The sequence below is a fragment of the Artemia franciscana genome, chromosome 15, assembly GCF_032884065.1.
Source record: "Artemia franciscana chromosome 15, ASM3288406v1, whole genome shotgun sequence".
Classification (NCBI taxonomy): Eukaryota; Metazoa; Arthropoda; class Branchiopoda; order Anostraca; family Artemiidae; genus Artemia; species Artemia franciscana.
Genome location: NC_088877.1, coordinates 31,949,822 through 31,976,036, shown reverse-complemented (window position 1 = coordinate 31,976,036; position 26,215 = coordinate 31,949,822). Strand labels below are relative to the sequence as shown.

The 26,215-nt window shown below is 35.0% G+C and overlaps 2 protein-coding genes across 4 annotated transcripts in view; both read left to right on the top strand.

Moving 5' to 3' along the window:
• Positions 1–17,392, top strand: part of LOC136036368 (chitooligosaccharidolytic beta-N-acetylglucosaminidase-like) — a 579,146-nt gene extending 561,754 nt beyond the window's left edge. For all 3 annotated transcript variants that reach the window (XM_065718539.1, XM_065718538.1, XM_065718536.1), the window contains 6 exons: positions 9,577–9,716; positions 12,076–12,282; positions 12,428–12,577; positions 13,349–13,622; positions 15,750–15,868; positions 17,166–17,392. In XM_065718539.1, the coding sequence (XP_065574611.1) occupies positions 9,577–9,716; positions 12,076–12,282; positions 12,428–12,577; positions 13,349–13,622; positions 15,750–15,868; positions 17,166–17,250 (975 nt within the window). In that variant the 3' untranslated portion in view covers positions 17,251–17,392. The remainder of the gene's footprint in view (positions 1–9,576; positions 9,717–12,075; positions 12,283–12,427; positions 12,578–13,348; positions 13,623–15,749; positions 15,869–17,165) is intronic.
• Positions 17,393–21,677: 4,285 nt separating this feature from the next.
• Positions 21,678–26,215, top strand: part of LOC136036356 (V-type proton ATPase subunit H-like) — a 35,215-nt gene continuing 30,677 nt past the window's right edge. Inside the window, exons 1-2 of the mRNA XM_065718523.1 lie at positions 21,678–21,810; positions 24,070–24,145. Coding sequence (XP_065574595.1) covers positions 21,744–21,810; positions 24,070–24,145 — 143 coding nt within the window. The 5' untranslated portion in view covers positions 21,678–21,743. The remainder of the gene's footprint in view (positions 21,811–24,069; positions 24,146–26,215) is intronic.

Here is a 26,215-nt window from a genome sequence, read left to right as displayed (position 1 = left end):
TTCCTCTGAAATATTCAACCCCCTAGAAACTGCAATCCCCATGGAAAAATATCCCCATGAAAAATTTCATCAGCAGATAATTCCCCTCCTCCCACTCTCTCGAAAAATGTATGCATACTTCACAATAACAAGTACTATACGTGAGCAGTAAACAGATTCTAACCCAAAGGCTTAAGTTATTCGGCCTTTCAACTATGCCGAACAAAATGGCTATCAGAAAATTTCAATCGAACAATTTAGAGAAAAAATGGGCGTGGGTGAGGCCTTCCAATTTTTCCGGACATCTGAAAAGGGCACTAGAACTTTTATTTTCCATTTGAATTAGCCCTCTTACGATATTCTAAGATCCGTGGGTCGATACCATCACCCCTGGGAAAAACAAACCGACAAAAAAATGAATAGATATATAAACACACATCAGTGATCATTCTTCTTGCAAAAAATAAAAAATTCCACATTTTCTCTGATAGGCACTTGCAACCTCTACGGTAAGGTTCTCTCATACGCTGAATCTGATGATGTGATTTTCATTAAGGTACTATCACTTTTAAGGGGTTTTTCCCCTTCTTTCAAGAATTAAGGCAAATTTTCTCAGGCTCGTAACTTTCGATGGGTAAAATTAAACTTAATAAACTTATATATTTGAAGTCAGCGTAAAACTCCAATTCTTTTGATACATCTTTTAGTATCAAAAATAGGTTTTTTTAGAGTTTCGGTTGCTATTAACTCGGGTCGCTCCTTACTTACACCGCGAACTGTTTGAATGGTGACTTTTGTTTATTTTTTCATAAACATAGTATGGGATTCAAATTAGCCTATATTCATTATGCCAAGGCATACACGTTTTCATTCAAGGTGATATTAGATAAACGCGGAAGCGTATCGGTGAGCATCATTGCTCAGGCCTTCACGCACTAATGATCGGATCAAGCCAAACTTTTACAAGCGTCAAAGTCGAAGCTAGAATAAGTAATATAAAAAAGCTTTCAGGGAAAAAAGGAGGAAGCTGAAAATCATTATCAACGAATAGAAACAAAACATGTAACAGGACGATGCAAAATAAAATGAAATGAACATTTTACATGTAAAACGAAGAATAAAGGGCATTAATAATTTTTTATCATGGTTGCAGAGGAAGTTGCAATTTAGTAAAGAATAATGCAGCTGCGGCCTACTAAAGAGCGAACCACAGCCCATAGTAACCAAAAGTTAAGAAACTAGTTTTGAAAAATGCTGACACTCACTCAGGAATGGTAATTATTATTTCGGTTCGTTTTAAAAGTAAAAGTTTATTGTGAAGAGAAATTTATGGTGATTTCGAAAAAAGTTTGAAGCTCGAAAATGGCGTTATATCAAAATAAAAATTGTGCCATTGGAATCAGCCTGGTTAAAAATGTTATACGGGGAAATACAATCCCCCTTTTGGAACAACAAGAAAGTCACTTTATTGCATCGGTAGCACTGATCTATCTCCAGTTTTTATGGCACTTGATATAAGACAAGTGACATATAGCAATCGCAAATTCTGTCGGTCTGTCGGTCCCGGTTTTGCTACTTTAGGCACTTCCAGGTAAGCTAGGACGATGAAATTTGGCAGGCGTATCAGGGACCGGACCAGATTAAATTAGAAATAGTCTTTTTCCCGATTTGACCATCTGGGGGGGGGAGTGGGGGGCCGTTTAATTCGGAAAAAATAGAAAAATTGAAGTATTTTCAACTTACGAACGGTTGATCAGATCTTAATGAAATTTAATGTTTGGAAGGATATCGTGTCTCAGAGCTGTTATTCTAAATCCCGACCGGATCTGGTGACATTGAGGGGGGAGGGATTTGGGAGGGGGAAACCATAAATCTTGGAAAAAACTTAGATTGGAGGGATCAGGATGAAACTTAGTGGGAAAAATAAGCACAAGTCTTAGATACATGATTGACATAACCGGAACGGATCCGCTCTCTTTGGGGTAGTTAGGGGAGGGGGGTTAATACTGAAAATTATAAAAAATGCGGTATTTTTAACTTACGAACGGGTGATCGGATCTCAATAAAATTTGATATTTAGAAGGATATCGTTTCTCAGAGCTCTTACTTTAAACCCCGACCGGATCTGGTGACATTGCGGACCTAAAACTTGGAAAACACTTAGAGTGGAGGGATCGGGATGAAACTTGGTGGGGAAAATAAGCACAAGTCCTAGATACATGATTGACATAACCTTAACAGATCCGCTCTCTTTGGGGTAGTTAGGGGGGTTAATTCTGAAAAATTAGAAAAAATGCGGTATTTTTAACTTACGAACGGGTGATCGGATCTCAATGAAATTTGATATTTGGAAAGATATCGTGTCTCAAAGCCCTTATTTTAAATCCCGACCGGATCTGGTGACATTGGGGGGAGTTTAGGGTGGGGAGCCTAAAATCGTGGAAAACGCTTAGATTGGAGGGATCGGGATGAAACTTGGTGGGAAAAATAAGTAGAAGTCTTGGATACGTGATTTACATAATTGGAACGGATCCGCTCTATTGGGGGGGGGGGTAATTCTGAAAAGTTAGAAAAAATGACGTACTTTTACCTTACGAAGGAGTGATCGGATCTACATGAAACTTCGTATTTAGAAGGGCCTCGTAACTCAGATCTCTTATTTTAAATCTCCACCGGATCCAGCGTAATTGTAAGGGAGGCAGTTGGGGGGACCGAAAATCTTAGAAAATACTTAAAGTGGTGAGATCAGAATGAAACTGGATGGGAAGAATAAATACCTGTCTAAGATACGTGACTGACATAACCGGACCGGATCTGCTCTCTTTGGTGGAGTTGGGGGGTAATTTTGAAAATTGAGGTATTTGTAGCTTACGAAAGGGTGACCAGATCTTAATGAAATTTGATATTCAGAAGGATCTTGTGCTTTAAATCTCTAATTTTAAATTCCGACCAGATCCTGTGACATTGGGGGGAGTTGGAGGGGGAAACCGGAATTCTTGGAAAACGGAAAAATTGGTGTATTTTTATCTTACGAATAGGTGATCGGATCTTAATGAAATTTTATATCTAGAAGGAATTCATGTCTTAGAGCTCTTATGTCAAATCCCGACCAGATCTTTGACATTGGGAGGAGTTGGAGGGGGAAATCTTGGAAAACACTTGGAGTGGAGGAATCGGAATGAAGCTTGGTGGATAGAATAAGCAAATGTCCTTGATACGTGATTGGCGGAACCGTACTGGATTCGCTCTCTTTGGGGGAGTTGGGGGCAGGGGTTCAGTGATTTGGCGAGTCAGATGCTTCTGGACGTGCTAGGACGATGAAAATCTGTAGGCGTGTCAGGGACCCACACAAATTGACTTGATAAAGTCGTTTTCCCAGATTCGACCATCTGGGGTGCTAAAGGGAGAGGAAAAATTAGAAAAAATTAGGTATTTATAACTTACAAGTGGGTGATAGGATCTTAATGAATTTTGATATTTAGAAGGACATCGTGACTCACAGCTCTTATTTTAAATCCTTGCCGACATTAAGCCTCTTATTTTCCTTTTAAATCAATCTATTGATTCATAGAACTTTGTTAGAGCTCATACCATATGATCTCTTGGCTCTTAGCTCTTCTTGCCTCGTCACAAGTGCCATAGAAGCTCTTAGCTCTTGTTTTTTTTTTTCGTTTTTTTCAGCAGGCCTAGTGGGCTACCAAAACATCGTAGACAGATTTTTGTAGCTCATATAAAAGATATTGCTGATATCTAAGTTTTCTCTATAAAATTCACCATCTGCAAGTGCCAAATGACACTAAAAATGATACGATTAGTGTCTTGTCTCAAGTGGAAAAGCTGGGGCTAGTGGGAATCCAGAACTTCTTAGAGAGATGTTTAATGATTCGTTTCTACGTTTTATTGCTCATATCTACGTGCTTTTTATCAATTCTACCATCCATAAGTGCCATATAGCATTAAAAACAGCACTTATGTGCCACTTCTTAAGTGAAAAAGCTGGGAAGTATAAAACGGTACCATTGTAATATTTATAATCCAAAACCCCTAACTGGAGATTTACAAGAACCCCTCCCGTATAGTCCCCCTCCCAGCCCCCTTAGTAAGTCTCATTAGTCCGTTGGGAGAATTCACTATGAACTCTTTAACACGGTCAGCCGACATTGGGGCTCTCAAAATGATTATTAAAATATCGAATATTCTTTTGAGGAAGAAATTCATAGAAGAACAAATAATTGAATCTCAAAATCCCAAATGACTATTCCTTGACGTACCCCCTCCCCTCCTCCTATTCGCAAAAGTTTTGCTTCGCTAAATATAATTTAATGCTCTCACTCTTTATAACAGAAGCTTTTATTAACTCAATGTTTTATAATAGTCAATTACAAATGCATTTGCTGAATAAGGTCCAATAACTATGCTTTTGCTGATGACATAGCTCTCCATAGTCTTTGGTGAAAGGGCCGTAAGTTACATAACTTGGTCCTACAAGAACAAATAGATTGAGTTCGATCATCAGCTGCCGTAGTTGAGTTACTAGAGTGTTAGACTTTGAATCAGAATGGCAAGGGTTCAGTTCCTTAGTCTGGAATTTTCATTTAAATCATGGTTTTCTGCCTTATATACGATTATTTTTCACATATTTCACTTTTTTTTTTTGAATTGTGAATTGTTCCACACATTATTTTGAAAAAATTTGCGCGCCGGACCCCATCCCCTTCCCACGTAGGTGTTGGAGGAGTGTAGGCATAGGATTCTGGAATCACTCAAAGTTGTGACTTCAAAGAAGAATCACTTATTGTTACATTTATTTATTCATATTATTTCCTTTTTTACTATTTAATCAAACAGTTCGTGGTAACGAACTGTAGTAAGGAGCGACCCGGCTCAATAGTAACCGAAACTCTAAAAGATGGAATTTTGATTCCTGATTTTAAATATATAAGTTTCATCAAGATTAGTCATACCCGTCGAAAGTTACGAGCCTGATAAAATTTGCATCGTTTTAGAAAATAGGGGGAAACATCCCCTAAAAGTCATACGATCTTAACGAAAATCACACCATCAGATTCAGCGTATCAGAGAACCCTTTTGAAGAAGTTTCAGTCCCCTATCTACAAAAATGTGGAATTTTGCATTTTTTGCCAGAAGACAAATCATGCATGCGTGTTTATTTGGTTTTTTTGTTTGTTTTTTTTTCCCATGAGTGATCGCATCTACTCAGTGGTCCTAGAATGTCGCGAAAGGGCTCATTCTAACCGGAATTCAAAGTTCTAGTGCCCTTTTTAAGTGACCAAAAAATTGGAGGGCACCTACGCTCCCTCCCACGCTCATTTTTCCCCAAAGTCACCGGATCAAAATTCTGAGATAGCCTTTTATTCACCATAGTCGAAAAACCTAATAACTATCTCTTTGGGGACGACTTACTCCCCCGCAGTCCCCGTGGGAGGGGCTGCAAGTTACAAACTTTGACCTGTTTTTACATATAGTAATGGTTACTGGGAAGTGTACAGACGTTTTCAGGGGTATTTTTTGGTTTGGGGGAGAGTTGAAGGGGGTACGTGGGAGGATCTTTCTATGGAGGAACTTCTCATGGGGGAAAGAGACTTTCAATGGAGGGGGCGCAGGATTCTCTAGGATTATTTAAAAAAACAATGAAAAATAAATATGAAAATTTTTTTCTACTGAAAGTTAGGAGCAGCATTAAAACTTAAAACGAACAGAAATTATTACGTATATGTGGGGTTGACCTCCTCGTAATACCTGGCTCTTTACGCTAAAGTATTTTTAGTAATTTCAACTATTTATTCTACGGCCTTTGTGATTTAGGGGTCATTCTTAAGGAATTGGGACAAAATTTAGTTTAAAGAGCGAGGTATCGACGAGGGGTGAGCCCCCTCATATACGCAATAAAAATATACGAATATAGAAGTTCGCTACGTAAGTTAATTCGTAAGTTACGTATATTTTTTACGTATGAAAACGTTCGTAAAAAATTAAAAGTTATAGTTGCCTTTTTAAGTAATCAAAAATTGGAGGGCAACTAGGCCTCCTCTTTCGCTCGTTTTTCTCAAAATCTTCTGATTAAAACTATGAAAAAGCCATTTAGCCCCCCAAAATTAATGTGCGAATTTCGTTTTAATTATTTATATGCGGAGAGCCAAGATCAAAACATGCATTAATTCGAAAAGGTTCAGAAATTAAACAAAAAAAAAACAAGTTTTTTTTAAATGAAAGTAAGGAGCGAGATTAAAACTTAAAACGAACAGAAATTACTCCATATATGAAAGGGGCTTTTCCTCCTCAACGCCCCGCTCTTTACGCTAAAGTTTTTTACTGTTTTAAAATGTAGAGTTAAGAGAGACTTGAGCGTAAAGAGCGGGGCGTTGAGGAGGAAAAGCCCCTTTCATATACGGAGTAATTTCTGTTCGTTTTAAGTTTTAATCTCGCTCCTTACTTTCATTTAAAAAAACTTTTTTTTTGTTTAATACACAGAATAAAACTATCAGTAATGTATATAGAGAAATCATAGCACTAAGAACATTATTATAATTTTTTTTATTCTGGGATATTTTTCTCGTTGTCAAGTTACTTTCCATTTTTTTCTTGTTTATTGCTATTCCACGCCTCTATGTCTAATGTTTCTTGGTGTCTATCAGGGGGGAGGGGGGAGATTTTTAGTGAAATAAGTCAGACATACCAAAATTTTTGCTTAGGTTTTGAAAATTCTTCTTTCGAAAAACAGTTACTCTTTCCTCACTGTCGTGGTTGTCCACCTTCAAAAATCGTGTACACCATTTTTTGTAGCATAGATTTCCCTTCAATATTTGAAAAGCGATCAAAAATTGAATTTTTTTTCAATTGAAAGTAAGGAGCTACATTAAGACTTAAGCCGAAAGAAATTATTCCATATATGAGGGTGCTGCCCCCCCCCCCCTGCGCTAAAATTTAAAAAGATCACTGCAGTGTTGTTTCTGTACGAAATTTAAATTAAAAATGGACAAAGATTAACCTTAAAAAACAAAGTTTTTTGAGGGAAGTAAAGAGCGAGGTTGAAACTTAAAACGAACAAAAATTATTGCTTCACAGTCTGTCTAGCATAAATCAATAAAGCTAGTTCAAATAAACCAAATAATCATATTTTCCTATGTTTGTAGGATTATAGAAAACTAGCGCTTTACTGAAAACACAAAACAATATAGGAGTTTTGGTACAGTAAAAGTAGACCAATTAAGGCCACTTTTTACAGTATACAAAAAAAGCATTTTTTAGTAATACTAAAGTGTATTTCTTACAATTTAAGATTGCTTATTACTTAATATTGGTATTATAGCTGGTGAGACCAAAATATTACCTGACAAGCCAATCCAATATTTATGTATGCTGTTCACTGACCTTGCGGTTATTAAAAAAGTGTTTATTTTTATGCTTATGGTTTTAAGATAATTATAATTGTATACTGAAAGCTACTGATATCACAGCTGATGTAAGACAATGATAAACCTTATAGATTAGTTTGTTGTTACCAGGCTACGTACTCACTTTTAACCAGTAAATCAACAGTCTTGTTTTTTATGCTTCGTTTCTGTGTTTTCAGTAAAGTGATAGTTTTCTATAATCCTATAAATATAATGAAATATGGTTATCTGGCTTATTTGCACTAGCTATATTGATATATGGTAGATAGACTGTGAAGCAATACTTTTTTTCGTTTTAAGTTTCAACTTCACTCTTTACTTCCCAAAAAATGTCATTTTTTAATTAATCACGATCAAAGCCAACTATTCTATTGTAATGATTAATGAAGTCTGGAACAATATTTTTTGCTCCTCTCAAAAATGGTTTTGAGACGGGGTATTCTGCGTCCATTATAAAGGACTCTTAACCAGGATGGTTATGTTAGCGGGGCTGGATGTTTATCTTCTTGTATTCATCTGAGGTTGCACTTGAAGGCTATAAGATTCAATTCAGGACTTCTAAAATGGTTGCACAAAGCTGGGAATTTAGGCCCGGAAATTAGGCCGGATTTAGGCCCAGTTGTATTGATCCAAGTTCTTTGCGATAGAAACATTTTATGCGTATCGACAGAGTATTTTTGATCACTTCAATGATCGTTGTGAGTGCACGTGATAAAATAATTAATAAAACTTGTATTTAGCTTCCCATAGAGAAAAGAAGAACCTGCACACTGTATTGATGCTCTGCTTGCCAACACAGGGCCCACGACTCGAATCCAGCTACCATAAAGTTGGGTAAAAGGTTTTCTGCCTACATGGGTTGAGGGGGAGAGAGGCAGTGAGCCTGTGCCTTCTAGGTCATAAAATAGCCTTTACCTTTAGGGTATTCTATTGAAAACGCCTTCTTTGGTGTTCTTAATGAGAAAATTGAAAAAATGGCCAGTTTGCTCTCCCCCTTAGATACTCAAAAAAAGATCTTACCCTTCCCCCCAAAAAAAACAACAGAAAATTGATTCCTTTGGCTACTGTCCTTGTATAAAAGACCCTGCTGTTCAAACGTCAATTCGACAATCTATGCGGGATCAATGGTTTTGGAAGATCTTTATGCTTCCTTATAGGAAATATGCTACTCATACACGCATGGACAATTACATCGTCTTTCTGCTCAAATTAATGCTAGAGCGTTTTTTTTTTTTTGTTTTTTTTTTGAAGTTTCAATCCCTCATTTTGGCTTCTCGTTGGCATTAGACTTTCTAGTAGATTAGTTCACAACAGCACTGTCTGGAAAAATTGAAAATGCAAGAAAAATGTTCCCTTCTTTTGTTAGTGTGAGTAAAGTAAAGTAAGTAAGACTAAAGTTAGTGTGAGACAAGGTGTTTATCTCTACTAAACCCCAAATTAGATCAAATTAGCATACTTTTGTACCTTGCAAAAATAAAGTGTCAGTAATTGATATCAATTTAGCGTTTGTACAAAAATCTTAGGAAAACTAGAATGTGAGGGGGACAAGTGCTCTTCTTCCTCTTACCTAAATATGACGCATGGAATAAACTGTTTATCTGTAGATGTTGGCTTTGAAACTTACGAAATGGTAGAATAAATTTATTCAAGTTAGGCTAGTTATGTCTAGCCTCTCACTGGTTAACGAATGACTGTTATTGCATCTGAACAGTCTAGGGCATTGGCAAAGCTAGGGTATTTGCATCTGAACAAATTTGGGCATTGGCAAAGTGACACAGACTGCAAGGCTGCACTGAAAATAATTGCTGATGCTGAAAATATGTACCATTTTATCAGTTTTTTTGTCCATTGCTTCGAATATCTAAGCTGATATCCTGAAAATCTTGCTGCACATTTTGTATGAATTTGTCTTATTTTCAACACTAGTTGGGATAGTAAGACGAATTTGAGAATCTACAGTAGAATCTTGAAAAATTCGACAAAAAAAAATGCAAAATAATTTTAACAGCCCGATCTATAATTGGTTTATTAATGGCAAGAGAATAAGCGGTGAATGGGCTTTCAGCCCAAACACAAAAACTAATTTAACAATAAAGTGTCATGGATCAATATTTATCCTTGGCTTGATATGTAAATTATAGACACATATTTACTCCTTAAATTTTAAACTTGTACATTTCAGGAACTTGGTGAGTATGCAAACGTAAGAGGTGTCCGCATTATCCCGGAAATAGATGCTCCAGCACATGCCGGTAACGGATGGCAATGGGGCAGTGAATATGGACTTGGGGATCTGGCTCTTTGTGTAAACGAGTCCCCGAGGTATGTAAAAATGCCGCATGAGTGACTGTTAGCTGGAACATATAAACTACAATTTACCGTTCTTTTTAGACTTACATTATTGCCTAAATTGATTTTGGTCCAATATAAAATCAATTGGTCCAAGAATAAAATTGTTTTTCTTTTTTGAGAACAGGTCTGTCTGATAAGGGTAACGGATGGCAATCAATCGAGATAAGTCCCTCCCAAGAAAACTTATTTTATTCTTCTCTCTCTCTCTCTCTCTCTCTCTCTCTCTCTCTCTCTCTCTCTCTCTCTCTCTCTCTCTCTCCTCTCTCTCTCTCTCTCTCTCTCTCTCTCTCTCTCTCTTTCCTCTCTCTCTCTCTTTCTCTCTCTCTCACTATTAGGATTTGAAGTGAATCTTCATTTAGGGACATTATTATATATATGTATGAGCAGCTTTGATGATATGATGATATGAAGATTTGATGAAACATATTTGATCAATATAAAGATTAAGAAATAAGAAAAAATTTGACTTTTTGTGGTTTTTGAAGTTTCGAGTATATATCTTAGATTTCAATGCCCATTAATGAAGTCTTGCGTGATCAAAATATTTCATGGGGCATAAAAAACCATTTTTCGTTTGAAACTTGCAAAAGTTTGAAATATCATAGAACAGTTCAATATTTCATGTGACCCTCTGTACCAGGTTTTAAATTACCATAGAAAACTTTGTAGGAGCTAAATTAAAAAAAAAAACTTTTCCGAAAATAATTTTTTGAAGGAAAAGTCAAAGTAAGAAAAAAAAAGTAAAATGTTACCTATGAAAACTTACGAGCCTCAGAAAATTTGCTCAATGTTTTAATAAGGGAAGAAACACCCTGAAAACATCAAGTGATCACACACAAGAAAAAATCACACATAAAATCACAAGAAAAATCACACATAAGATTCCGCATAGTAGATAATCCTACTGAAGACGTTTCATGCTCCTACATACAAAAATGTGGAATTTTGATTTTTTTTTTTTTTTCAACAGAAGAAATATCACGGATATGTGTTTATTTAAATAAATGTTTTCTCCGGGGATCATCGTATCGAATCAGTGATCCAAGAAGGTCAAGAAAGGGCTCATTTGGTCAGAAATCAATACTTCTATTGTCCTTGATAAGTGACCATAAAGATTGCTAGCCCCTCTCCCATGCCGCCTTTTTTCCTCCTAATTCGTTTGATCCGGCTGGGGGGTATTTTATGGGAGAGGAGCTTTCCATGGAGGAGTTTTCCATGAGAGAGGAAAATTTTTCATGAAAAGCGAGCCTGATTTACTGGCTTTAGGCCTATTTGAAAAATGATCAGAAATTGTATTACAAAAAAAACAATATTTTTTCAGCTGAAAGAAGATGCAATATTAAAACTCAAAATGAACAGAACTAATTTCAGATATAAATGCGTTGCTCCCTCCTCAATACCTTGGTCTTCACGTTAAAGTTTGACTGTTTGTCCCAATTTCTTAAGAATAACTCCTGAAACACAAGGGCCATTTAATTAGAATAAGAAGCTTTTTTAAAAGGGTTAGAGAAACTTTAGTGTGAAGAGTAAGGTATTGAAGAAGGGGACAACCCCTTTATATACGGAATAATTTCTGTTCGTTTTGTATTTTAATGCTGCTCCTTATTTTCAGTTTAAGAATTTGCTAGTTAAAATGACCACAAACTACTAACAAAGAATGAATGAAACTCAAAACAAACGAAATCAAAATAGATGATCTCACCAAACATTAAGATTAAACATACTGATATATAGGAATAAATATATACTAAAACAACTGAAAATTAAAATGACTACTTAAGCCGAACTGGAAAAACAATTAACTAGAAGAAAGAGGAAAGAGGCTAGAAGAAAGAGGGAGAGAGACAGAAAAAGTTGACACATTTTACAGCAGAACCGTGAGAGAGAGGGAGTATATAGTTACCGAGAGAGATTAGTTGGACAATATAGTGTTTGCACAAGCTTTTTAGACTAATTTCGTGCCATTTTAATTTCTGCTTCTGTAATGCACGTGGGACGGTTAATCACGATAAAATTATCTGATTCAAAATTTCCGGCATCTTTACTGACAGGTATAACTATAATGTGGCATGAGGCTTGGTTTTAACCTGAATAAGCACCGGTTTTCATTTTCTTGGGAAACATATACAGTTATTTGTTCTTCTCGACGGTGAAAGTCTTACGTTTTTTCGGGTCCCAGCTCAAAGAAAATTCCTTACTCTTGCTATTTTTCATAAGCTTTTCTGTTTTTGATGTGCATAATGTCAAGTTTTGAGCATTAAAAGTAGAACAAATCATCTAAAGTTTACCCAAGTTTTTGATTTGATGTTTTTTCATTGTTTTCTTCCAGGTCACAAGGGGCTTGTTATGACCCACCATGTGGTATATTAAACCCAGTGAATAACTACACCTATGATGTTCTAGAATCCATTTATTTTGACCTTATGCAAGCTTTAAACCCAGATATGTTTCATATGGGAGGGGACGAAGTTAGATTCAACTGCTGGAACAATACAAATGAAATTACTGAATGGATGACACTTAATGGATTGTCAAGGTACTATGTCATTAGTTATTATTTTTTTTAGTTAATTAGTATAATAATTCCTATAATTGTAATTACTTTTTAAGGGTACAATAAAAAGTCATTTTTATGTTTCTTCTTTCTTTTTCTCTATGCAAATAAACTATTTTATTTCTAGAACAGAAGAAGACTTCTTCCATCTTTGGAAATATTTTCAGAACACGTCCTTACAGAGGGTTGACAACGTTTTTGGACGGGATACACCAGTAATCTTATGGACATCGTCATTGACTGACCAGGTTGCAGTTAATGGACACCTTGATCCTGGGTAGGTGAGTCAATTTGTTTCAATCTATTATACTTGAGGAAAAAATTGTTTCCTTGGCAAATTGTTTTAGAGCCTCCTAGTAAATTCCTTCCCTAAACGACTTCAAGTTCTTATATCACCCTTTCTTTATTTTGTAGCCACTTCACTTAAGTATGAACTGCTTAATTGGCTACCTCAAATCATGCTGTCTCCTAATAAATCAGACTGCAAACCAATGTTGTGAATCTTTTTAAAAAAGCCAAGTTGAATAATTCTTTCAAAGCCAAGGGTGGATTCACTTTTGCGGATTTCTACCTCGTCTTATATTATGTTCTGAACAAGCAATAAAAGGCTAACTTTTGGGCATTTAAGCATGCATTAACTTCACCATATCGCACATACAAATCTATTTTTCAAAGGGTCTAGCTCTGTGCCTGCATATAATGCTGGTGTACTCACTGTGCCATTAATTTTTTGTGTGTGTTAAGGGTTGGGTGTCACATTCATTATTTTCTATTTTGATACATAATTTATAATTGAAAACAGCAAACTTACTACAAAAAGTACAAAACGGGACTTGCCTTAATACTGTTCTAATGGGGATTACATTTTGCCTTGAAGTGGAGCTCTTATATGTCTTTTTTAATAGTTTATACTTAGTTATACAAACTAGTTTGTATTTATCCGTAAAATTTAGTGTTACAAATGATTCACCCCTCTCCCCTCTACGTTTTTTTTTGCCATTGCCATTGGCTTTGCATTGATCTATGAAGAATTATTTTTTCCTTTCAGACGATACATTATTCAAGTCTGGTCTGGATCTAGAGATTTTACCATACCGAGGCTATATTACACTGGCTACAGGCTTATTTTCTCCAATGTGGACGCTTGGTATTTAGACTGTGGCTATGGCTCTTGGGTAGGGGATGGGTTAAACTCGTGCGCTCCCTACAAGTCTTGGCAAGTGATGTATGACAATGACCTTGATTATTTAATGCGTGGATTTGGAATTAGACCTGATCCAGGGAAAATCCTTGGAGGTGAAGCAGCCATGTGGTCAGAACAGGTAAGTAGGCTTATATAATGAAATACAATTATTTTTGTTGTTTTCTTCTTTTTTTCGTGCATACTTTTTTCATTTAATTTTTTGCTGTTTTCTTTGCTATTATTGGTTCTAATTGTTAATTGTGATGTTTATTTTATTTTTTAAATCTCTTCCTAAGATTATGGCTATATTTATGATATTTATACATAAACTTGAAATTTCAATCTTTTGAAAATTCTTACTGAGAAAATTCGTACACATAAGAGCATTAGAAACGGATATAAACGTTTATGCTTTGACATGTTATGACATTATTAAAGATAAAAAATTAATAGTTTCATTGATAGAATAGTGTTTCCTTGTAAAAGAATAAAAAAGTTGCTTAATTAATAGTTTGATTTCAATTAAAGGTCTATTTTCAGTTGAAACAAGTTAAATAATTTTAACTTATCCTTGTTTTCTCTCTTCTTTATTGTCCTTTTTTCTCCTTCTTTTATTATCCTCATTTTGTCTCTTCTTGGTGATTTTATGTTTTGTTTTTTCACGTTGTAAATTAATTGGGGCTTTATTATTACGCAAAAATTCTCTGCTATTTCTGTTATTTACAGGTGGTCTATTCTGAAAAACTTAAAGGAAAAGACGCTGACATGTGCACACATTTCATGACCAAAGCTAGTGTTGTTGTGTACTTTTCTTACAACTAATTTCACTGATTTAGTGGCCGGAGTAGTCGTGGTTGTTTTTTTTTTATAACCTTTAGTTTCGTCTTTTGTCAGTCTCCCATATTTTTCGCTAATACCGCTTTATAGATCATTAACTTAAACGTTTGTATGGATGTATCATTTTCTAGTCTAAAATAAAGTTGTGTTTTTCTGGGTAAAATTTGTCATATTTTCTTTAATCAGCAAAGCCTCAAATGGGGTGTGCATGAAAAAAAATTGAAAAGCCATCAAAATCAGCTTTTCAGGTTCCTCCTTTGATCCGCTACAAAGCCATAAACGGAGCCAGATTTCAAATGTTCAGTCGAAATGTGTCGGCCAACAGAATATAAGACAGGCATAAATAAGACAGAGAATCGTTTATTGTTTTGTACTGCCAATAAAAATTCGTCCTTTTACAAGCATTAATCCATGTGATTAAATCGTTCCTACATCCGTAGATGGCGTTTTATCATAACTGTTTAGTTATAGATTTTTTTTTTATTTGTCAGCGTTATGTTTTGTACTGTCGAACCGTATATTACTGGACTACAGAATAGTAAATTTATATTAGAAAACCTGAAATTATTTAGTTTTCTTGTGGGTAGAATGTACATGGCTGATTTTTATTGACAAATGATGAGAACCCAAAAAAAGAATGTCCTGCTATTTATTTGAGCTTTGATTTAAATGTGTATACATGTGGCTATAGAGTCTTCAGAAAAGGAAGATTTAGGAATGATATCTGAAACCTGATGATACGAAAATTCCAGTGTTAATAACTAACAAATGGTTTAGCAGAGGTGTTAGAGATATTTAACAAGTAGATATAAATCAAACAATATTATCCTAATAATATTTTGCTTTTCATAAGAACGTTCGTTGTTTTCATAAGCAGTGCCCAAAAAATCTGACAGATGATGTAACGTGCATTCGACCCACCACCAAAAAAAGCACAGATATTACTTACTTCAGCGTTATTTGATGTATATGGTACTCTAAGAGTGTGTTCGAGGTGGAAATTGCAATTGCATTCGTATTTACTTCAAATATGATGCGAATTAACTGCCAACGTGGAATGGCTCATTAACTAATGCCTTAATTTGCATTGTAATTTATTATTACTACACGAGTAATTTTTAATGAGGAAGGAGTAAAATATAAAAAATATGAGTTTTAATCCCTTAATACTCATTAATTAATATCAGATTGGTCATTTACCTCCATTTTTTCCAATTTTATGATCATTGCGCAGAAGTTAATACACTGAAGATACTAATTAATCATTTTCACAAAAATCAAATAAAAAGCTAATTTTCGATCGTTCCAGCTGTAAATGTACTCCCACCTGGAGCTAAATAAACATTCTTATTAAATATTATTAATTTTTATCGAGCCTGGAACACACTTTTGGTTCTTTACTTGACTCTAGTTTTTCCTCTACTTAAAGGTAGATGACGCTACAATTGACGGTAAAATTTGGCCAAGGCTAAGCGCCGTTGCTGAAAGGCTGTGGAGTAACCTTCCAGAAAGATGGAGATTCGCAGAAAGACGCTTTGTACACCACAGGTAATTCTTTTTAGAAACCTAGAAAACTGAAAAATCGTATTTAATTTGAAATTGTAAAAAGATTATGAGAGCAAAATTGGAACTACTTTTAATAGATTTGAAATTTCTGAACCTATACAGACATTTAGTTCTTTATAAGACGTGTGTGCAGGGAAGGATTTGTTTATCCCCTTTAATAGAAATGATGATGTCCTTTTAATTCAAAGACTGCAATATTTTTAAAGTTCCATCTTTATTCTCCTCACTCCCTCCCCATCAGTTACTAATTCACCACTCTTCCTCGCTGCTGAAATATATTCCTGCAAGTGTGCTTGGTCATGGAAAGAGTGGGACTTCAACAAGAACTGGAACGATTTTAGATCGAACTAAATGTTTTTGTAACTCAATCATGCAGTTTCCCAAGTTTGAAATTTAACATGAATATTGGTTTACGAAAAATAATGGACTGGCTTGACTTTGCCTTTAACAATTAAGTAATAACGCACAAAACTATTGGCCTCAGTTTTACATCGGTGTGATGTCTGGATCTTAATCTCCCATCTCCCCCCCCACCCTCTGAAATTTGAAAATGCTGTAAATAAATCACGGTTTATCGTTATTAAATGTCGAAAAGGGTTCATAAAAAATATCGTAGTTGAACCATACTACACCTCCTATTCCCATGCTTATGGATATGATTATCTAGATGTATAACTACTATTAATATATCCAATTGAGTTAGTAGTAAGTTTTTTAAACCAAAATTCACCAAAGATATGACGCTAAGCCTAATAACTGAAAGATAACTTATTGCACTTGGGAAACTTGCAAAATAATTACCAATTATGTCACGGACAAAATATCAAAATTAAGAATAAATGGTCAAAAGTTCAATTATGAAAAATATTTTGTTCGGTTTTACCATTGCCATAATTGTTGGTCCTTAGAAATAAAATCATTCATCGATTTCCTATATTAGAGTTTCTTAATATTTCTTATGAGAAGTATTTCCTCTTCATGTCTTGATATATTTGGCAACCGTTTGAATTATTAAACCTTTTTTAGCCATCAACTCTTGTAAGAATCATCAGAAATAAAAGATTTTTTCCTAAGTTGTTTGTATAACTTACGATTATAACAAATATGCAACAGAAATGCCAAATACTTACTCGAAATGTCAAATTACATATCAACTAGTGGAAACGTCAGTTGCATGTCAACTACTTGAAATATGAAATAACATTAGCTCCACAAAATGTTAAATTATATTGGTATAAAGTTCATAATAATCTTGGAAAATATAATCTTTTTTTTATAGGGAAAGAATGCTGCTGAAAGGCATTATGGGTGACGCAGTTCAGCCACTGTGGTGCCATCAAAACGAAGGTTTCTGCTATAATTAGCAGCCTGTTGATAAAGAAGTTCCTAGCGATACGATTTGTGCTATTTTGTTGTATATTTTATAGGCACTTAATTTGTCATTTTAGACGTGCTATTTATTCAAATGACCTAACAGTGAGAAATAAATCGAAGTTATAGTTCCAATTTATTTTCTGTGTGCTGTTGTATATTATTTAGACGAATTACTTTTTTATTTTTTTTGGTCTGGAAAGTGAATTGATTCTGTAGCATCTTATTAAGTAGTCATTTAAAATTTAGATTTAAAATAGATTTTTATAGATTTGGGTCTAAACATTTACTGAATTTAGTTCCATTTTACTTGACATTGTCAAAAACGTGTGTGTCATGGCTTTTGCAGCGGGACGCTCGAGGTCGTCAACTACCTCAAGGGAGACAATTTTCTTCACATCCATAGACCTAGTTACGCTTCGCCAGTGTGTGGAGATGAAATGCGACATATTTCTGAGCATTCAAATACCATTAAAGGTAACGAATAGCGTGGGGCAGCTAAGTGCTTATTGGTATCGATGAAAATCTGGACATAGTAATACCTAAAACTGTGTGAAGGAAAAAGTTAAATTGTATGGCAAATTAAATAGGCCAAAAAAAATTTTTATACCATAATATTTTTTATTTACAGGTCCATTTTTTGTTGAAAATTGAGTTTTCATTGTTGAATGTTTTTTCCCAAAAAGTCAGTAATGTCGTAAAAAAAAATATATAAGAAAGTTAGTGCAAATATATGGTCGATACGATCTGCTGATACGAATAACCGAAGCTGATACGATCACCCTTTCTTTATATACCTTATATGCCCCCAGGGCATAACTTACAAACCCTTACCCTGAAGTCTGTGGGGGGAGGATTTCTTCCTCAAAGACATAATTTCCAGACCTTTCACTTACGTTGAACAAAATGGCTATCTGAAAACTTCAATTGGATGTGTTTGGAAAAATGGTATGCGTGTGAGGGGGGTTAATTGCCCTCCAGTTGCTTTCGACGATTATAACGGGCACTAGCTCTTTCAATTTCCAGTCAAGTGAGCCTTTTTCGAAGTTTCTACGACAACAAATTGCCATCTCAAAACTCCTATTAGATGTATTTCGGGAAAATACGAAGTGTGGTATCCACTTTTCGATCACTCAATCTTAACAAAGACACTAGAACTTCTGATTACCAATTCAATGAGCCCCCTCCGAAGTTTATACGATCGTCCTTTCTATGTAACCCCTATATGCGCAAGGGCATAACTGAGAACTCTTGCCCTGAGGGCTGCTAGTGGGGGGGGGGGGGGGGTTCATCCTCTAAAGACGTGATTTCTGGACCTTTTAATTGCGTTGAAAAAATTGCTATCACAAAATTAAGATTGAATGTGTTTGGGGAAATTTTGGGTGCGGGGGGGGATAGTTGCCCCACAAAAACTTTCAACTATTGAAAAGGGCACTAGCCTTTTCAATTTCCAATCGAATGAGCTTTTTTCAAAGTTTCTGTAACAACAAATAGCCATTTCAAGATTTCTATCAGACACATTTCGGGAAAATAGCAGGCGAGGTATATATTCCTTATGTGCCCCCGTAGTATAAATTACAACTCTTGCCCTGAGGACTCGTTTTATCCACAAAGACATAATTTCCGGACCTTTCAATTACATTGAACGAGATAGCTATCTCAAAATTTTGATTTGTTAGTTGCCCTCCAACCACTTTTGACTATTAAAAAGGGCACTAGCCTTTTCAGTTTCCAATTGAATGAGCTTTTTTCGAAGATTCTGCGACACCTCCTTCGATATGAAGTGCCCAGGTCTAAAATAAAAAAAAAAATATATAAATAATACATTGTGCCCACATTGCTCTTTACTTAAGCAGCGCTATTGCGCTGCCTATGATACTATCCAATAGTATATATTGAAATTATTTTTTCTTATGGTTGTGTCATTTGGTCAAGTAATTTTTATGTGAATTTCAAGAGGGTGCAAATTTTACAGAATAAAGCAGTTCGTTTGTTAGGTTATTACTAGGAAAATACCATCGATACAGTATCTTGTTTTAAGCGACTGAGAGTGATTTTTGTTGGACAAATTAGAGATTACCAAGCTACAATTTTCGCCTGGCAAAGTTGGAATAACATATGTCCTATAGTTTTTCGTCAGTTCCTTCGTGCTAATAGTGCCCTCCATACATATGGAGAAATGCAGCAATGGAGGAATAAACAAGCAATGCAAATAATTTCGTAGTCGAATATCGAGACACCAGAACTGCGGGCTTCATAATTTGTTATTTAGCTCCAGATATTTGGAATGGTATACCTACTAGCATTGAGGAAGCTAAACATACTAATTTGTTTAAAAAGAGACTGAAAAAATATTTCTTTAAGTGGAGAAATGTATTGTATACATTCTTTTTTTACTGAATTTGAATTAAGGTTTTCTTTGGTGGAGGGGGGAGGGGCGGATTAATTTATCTGGATTTTTTCTTCTTTTTCGAAAAATATGTGATGAGAGAGAGGTTTTTTTATATGACTCTGTGGTTGGTTGAGAGTAAAAGGGTTGCAGCTGTCTTTTACCAAGTGAAACGTGCATTCCCTGGGCGGTTGTTGTGTTTAATGTTTGTTGTATGAGTTTTGTAAATAAAATAGCCAAAATTTGCTTTAAAATCATCAGAAAGTTTTTGAAGTATTCTTCTGTTTTATCTTTTCTTGTAGTGTCCTTAAATTATTTAAAATATCAAAAGAATTGATACTTCTTCTTACTATGAGCAGCCACAGGATGTCTCTAAAAGAAATCTATCCTTGGCAGTTTATTGATTTGTTATTTGTTTCTGGTATAAATGACCATTCTGTGCTAAATTAACCGAAAATTTGAAAGCAGCAAAACAAAATTTTAATTCGTGTGCTACGAGATAAAAACTTACTTTTTCTAAAATTGCACATAATAATCCTAATGATTTTCAATTTCATTGGTTTTTGGTTCATTGGTTTTAAGTGCTGTTTCTTTTATATTTTACCGGAATTATTCGAACCAAGATAATCAAATTTTCAAAAATAGTTGGAAATATTAATCCTTAAATTATATGAAATCTTTATTTAACTGGCTCAACTATTCGTTTTACAATAGTAACTAATGTTTGCTTGGAAATTGATTGTCTACTATGGTTGGAGCATAGATGTACTTTTATCTTAATCCATTTAAGAGCTTTAAGATTCTCCGAACCTATAGAGCTCTCAAGTTAACGACTCCCAGTCAAACCTCTACTGCCTCTTCTCCCACTCTTCTTCAAGTTGGTATCTGAAAGACTAGATGGTGGGATCGATGACAATTGAGGGCTTTAAGATTCTCCGGACCTATAGTGCTCTCAACTTAACGACTCCCAGTCAAAATTCTACCTCCTCTTCTCCCATTCTTCTTCAAGATGGTATCTGAAAGACTAGATGGAGGGATCGATGACAATTGAGTCTTTGAATTAATTCCAGTGGTTCGTGATTCTTCTTAGGAAGTACATTTGACGGGTTTTCGATCAGGAGCTTAGTTTTGGCAGCTTCTTGGAGTTTCATCCTGTGTGATGATGGCTGGTTTGCAGTTGCTGATAAAGATGAAGCTCATTTAAGACGTATAGTATCCTTTAGAAGTATTAAAGTCAGTATTATATCGTTGCGCCTGCGTCTGCAGATTTAGGTAGGTAGCTTAAGTTGCTTAAGGCGGTCCTCGTACGGAGCTGATTTTAAACTTGTTACACATTTCATTGCTTGTTTCTGGATATCTTTGATGAGCCTTACACCTTGCTGATAAAAGGAAGCAGAAAATTACGTGCCAAAATCGAGATGGGCTCTAATGAGAGCCTTATGCAATTTTATGAATATTGTTGCCTTTCGGCTACTAATGGTCCGTTTCAGTAGGCCAAGGATGGAGTATACTCGGGAAACAACATGCTTAATTTGGTGGCTGTCAAATCTCAACTTGTCTCCGAGGATGACCCCAAGGTCCCTTTCTTCTTTTCTACTCTCTAGATGGTCCCTTATTTTAGTGATGGGATTGAAAATTGAGAAGCCATTGAGGTGTTGGGTCCAAGGTACAAAATACAGCATTTGCTTGCACTGAATAGGAGAAGGTTGTCTTGGATCCAATCGTGTAGCCTGTCTATGTCGCGTTAGATGTTCTGTGGGTCTGCAATGCCAAAAAGTTAGGCATCTTCAGCGATCAAATGGATATTATTATACACATGATTGAAAATGTCGTTGATGTCAGGAAAATATCAGGAAAATAGTTGGGCCTAGTACAGTTTTAGAACATGTTGAAATTATTTTAATATGTCTAAATATCGACATTTTATTATTATTTGATAGGCTTGTAAAAGCTATTCTAATGCTTTATATGCATTAATGCCCCAATGGGTTTGACTAGGCATTTCAACCTGCCATCTGTTTGAACCTTTATCAGGATAGAAACAAAGTCATGTGATTTGGTTCAGAATAATTTCTAATAGGCTGTAAAATATTGATAATGGCAGGATTTGCTAAAGAAAAAGTGGACAATTTAATTCAAAGTTACCCAGAAGATATCGAAAAAAGTAGGTGGAATTTGTTACAAGGGTCAACCTATGGATAGAAACATCTAAGCTACTAGCCTACTATAGGTTAGTTGGATAAACATATAGATTGTATCTTCATATAGATTAGCTAGAAAGAAAGTCAATTAATGTCTTTCATATGTTATATCCAATTTCAATGATTTCTTTTGGGACAATTTCATTTTGAGCCCATAGAGGCTAAAATGAGGCATTTGAATGGTAAAATTCTAGTTTAATGACTTCTCTCTATCTTGGAAAGGGGTTAGGTTAGGAAATGAAACTTTCAGGGATGGGTCTAGGCTACAGGCTAAAGTATATCCCAAGAAGCTTTCTTACAGTACCAACCTCCACTTGTTCTCCCTCTAGAGCACCCTGAAATTAGCCTACATGACAGGTCTATCAATAAATAAATAAATATATTCGCAAATATTGAAATTTTGACAAAACAACATTTTACCTTAATTTTCAGTTACCAGTTGCTTTTTCTCTGCCTTTATTTGTGAAAATGCAATTCCTGTTAGCCTATTTGAGTAGCCTACAATTCTAAGCCATATCAATGTTGTTTTTTTTCAAAATTTAGGAAATATATTTGCATACCTTTAAATCCTTATAAATTGGGATTAAGAAAAGTTGTGAAGCTGAAAACAATTTTGTTGTAATTCATTCAAGCAGAAGATCTATTTTGCAAGGTTTCACTTTTATAACACACATATTTTTGAAGGTCAGGACCCACTAGAGAGAGAGGGAGTAGAGTTAGGTACTTCAAAATACCTTCCTGGGACATACTTTAGCCTGTAGACCCATCCCTGAAAGTGTCATTTTCCTAACCTAACTGCTTTCCAAGATAGCAAGAAGTCACTAACTATAATTTTACCATTTAAACTTATAGCTGATTCACAAATAGTAAATATTATTTTCAGGAGTCTTATTGGTAAAATGTTATTTTGAAAGCAAATTTGCTAGGCTAGAATTTTAAAAAGAGCCCAAAACTTACAGTTTTGAGAAGTTTTAAGTCAATTACTCCCCATAATAGGAGTATAAAAATATAAATTAAAAGAGATTTAGGCTAATATCAGAAATCTATAGGCCAGGCCTAGGTAAAATCTTTGTTGTTTGTACTATTGACTTACAAATAAAATGAACATACCACTTGGCCACTTTTTTTATTATCTTTATAAATATTGCTTCTATTGTTGTGAGCTTTCAAAAATGACCAAAATATTTTAATTTTTGGGTATAAAAAAGGCTTAAAACATCAGTTTCACACTTAAACCAAACAACATAACTTTTAAAACAAACAAAATTTGCAATAGAAGCAATTATTATATTCATAAAGAGCTTAAAAAAGGCATCAAATGGTGTGTTCACTTTATTTGTAAGTCAGTAATATAAACAAAAAAATTACCAGACTAGGGGAGAGGGCTGATGCCCCCTGTCCAAACCTAGAACCACCACTGTCTAAACCCTCTTTAAAATGATATTGCAGCCACAGCCAAAAAAAAATTCTCCATTGAAATTCAGCATTATGTAAACTACCTGTTGAAAACTTACAGCCCCCACCTTGAACAACAAGAAAAAACATGTTTTTGCATAGGTAGCATTACTTCTGTTTCTTCTGTTTTGTAATGTGTTGTTTTTTTGTTTTTTTTTTCTTGCTAATAATGCACTAAAACATCACAGAGTTGTTTCAGGCCTTGTTTAAAAGCTAATTTTATAACTAAATAATTTTAACTAATTTTTTAGCTTTTCATTATAGTCTAAAAACTGTAGACAAGGTGATAATTTACCTTTTGGGGTCCCATTAAGGACTCTAAGTGGAATTTGCCTCAGAATCAATTATTGAATTTGGTAAGACTATAGAAAAAGACTCAAGGAAATATGACATATTTCCATTTCTGAACCATCAATTAAGTGAACATAGCATACTACTCAATGCCTTTCTTTATGCACTTTCTGAGGTACAACTGTAGACAAGCTATTCTTTACAATCTTGGAAATGGGTTAGGCTGGGAAAATGAAGCTTTTGAGGATGGATCCATAGACTGTAGTGTGTCCTAGGAAATAGTTTTGAAGTAATTTCAAAATAATTTTGCATTTGTGAATTGATATATATATAACACACCATTCTGTCAGATATTGTTACAGTCACAGCTATGTAATTATACTACATTTGATTCTAATGGTTTAATTAAAAGGTTCAAAAAATTGATAGTCTATTTTGACCTGACAATGCAGGTTCTTGAACATCCTCTCTTTTAGGTGGAGCCACAAGTCTACTTCAACAAAGAGGAAATGAAATCAGAAATCAATCAATTAACTGGCAATCCTATTTACAGTAAGTCAAACAACTAATAATGTGGGTTGATTTATCTCAGTAGGCTATAGTCTACCTTTTCAATTAGAACCTCTTTAAAATCAGAGATCAGTGAGTTAGCTGGCAATCATAGTTCCAGCAAGTCAAACAACTATTTATATGGATTGACATATCTCTATCAACTATACCTCTTGGATGAAGTGTATTTGACTATATTAATTGCATATGGGAAGGGGGGTGTGTAAAAAGTAGGAACTCTTTCTTTTAAATGCAGGATATTCAGCCTTAAAAATATTTCATTTGATGTTTACAGGATGTTTTTTCTCAATAAGGATATCAAGTCTAGATGTTTAACTAAATTAAGATATACAGGGAACTTTTTCATCCAGTTTTGAACTAATAGCTTTGTATATGGAGATATTCACTCCAGTTGATGAGCTTTGGGAAGTGTGGGTACTTGAGCTACCTATCCCCATCAGTTTAAGGCCTATAGGCCAGCTGGTACCAATACTGTTCTTCCTGCTCTCTTTTGCACACTCCAAAACAAATGATGCATAAACCCTTTCTTATTGTCTTCATTGTGCATTAGTGATAACTAATCAATTGGTCTGTGCTTTAAAATGTCAATAGAAACCTTAAAAATCTTTCCATCAATGTGCCAAAGCAGGTTAGAATTCAGGATTGCAGTGTAGGTAGTTGGTATATTATCCATGTAGCAGAGGCACTTAAGAGAATAGTCTCCACACTTGGGGCTGACAATCAAATAAGACATGCTGGATACATGCTGGATAGTTTCATTGGTTGAGAAGCAGACATGTCATTGAGGAGAGTGATGTAACTGCCAGCTAAATAACAAACTATTGAGAAGAAGGGCACCTGATTCCAGATGGTAATATAGCACTGTGTGTAATCAAATATGAAAATTAGATAAAATCCATTTACTGTGATTAACATTAGATCTTTGCCTAACAATGTCACGTGAGTTGAGATGAGAGGAAGGGTTTGGGTTTAACAAAGAAGCTTGGCTGCTAGTAAATCAGCAGTATCATTATATGTTGTACCTTTATGACTTGGAACATGTTGGAAATAAATTTGGTAGCCTTTGGCCTGAAGGTTCAGAAGCTGTCTTCTTATTTTGAATACTGGTAAGTCCTTTTCATTGGGAATTCTATTAATTTTCCTTTTTTTAGCAATTGCCAATATGGAGTATACTTTATATAATATACTTTATAAGAACATAGGGGGCAAGGCAAATGGCCCACAATTCAGTGGACAAAATTGAAGATCCCAAAGGAAGGGGTGAATAAAGGTTAAGGTCCAGTGATGGAGTGCATGCTGCTGCTCCAGCTCTCTCACCCTGGACAGATCCATCTGAATAGATTTTCCTGTGATTAGGGTACAATTTCAAAATATGTTCAACTAAGATAGTGTAGATTTCATAGTTGGGAATTAGGTTTTTATTAATTGGAATAAGTTCTGCTTGGCAAATAGGTGGACTCATTTCCCAACGCAGGTTGTCAGTAAAGGGGCATGCATAAGGCTAATACTGACTCCAATTTGGGACTTCCAGTTGAAACTGATTCCAAGATGAATGGGCATTAATGCAAGCTGTCTTCAAAGCAAAGGTATATTTATACACAATATGCTTGCTGCCATGAGCTTGAATTCGCAAGAAGTATTTTTTCCTTTGACTGGATGCTCTTTTACTTAGGGAGACCAAACCAGACAATTGTTTTAATTTAGACAGAGAAGTATGCCTGTGCAAACCCAGAGCAAGTCAAATAGCTTAATCTTGTAATGATTCCAGGTTTTAAATACAGATGAGGGACGAATTGAGAAGAATTGGATATCTTATTGTAGATTAGAACAGATATATCTATATATATAAGAATAAGTTGTCTGTGTGTGGATCTGTGGATCAGGTGACGTCATGTTTGTCCGCATATGACGTCTCAATTATTTCACACTAATACAAAAGAAGAAAAAAACTAAAAAAGGTAAAAACTACAAAAAAAACTAAAAAGAAAAAAAAAACTAAAAAAGCTAAAAAACTGAAGAAAAAACTAAAAAAAGGTAAAAATCTAATAACTA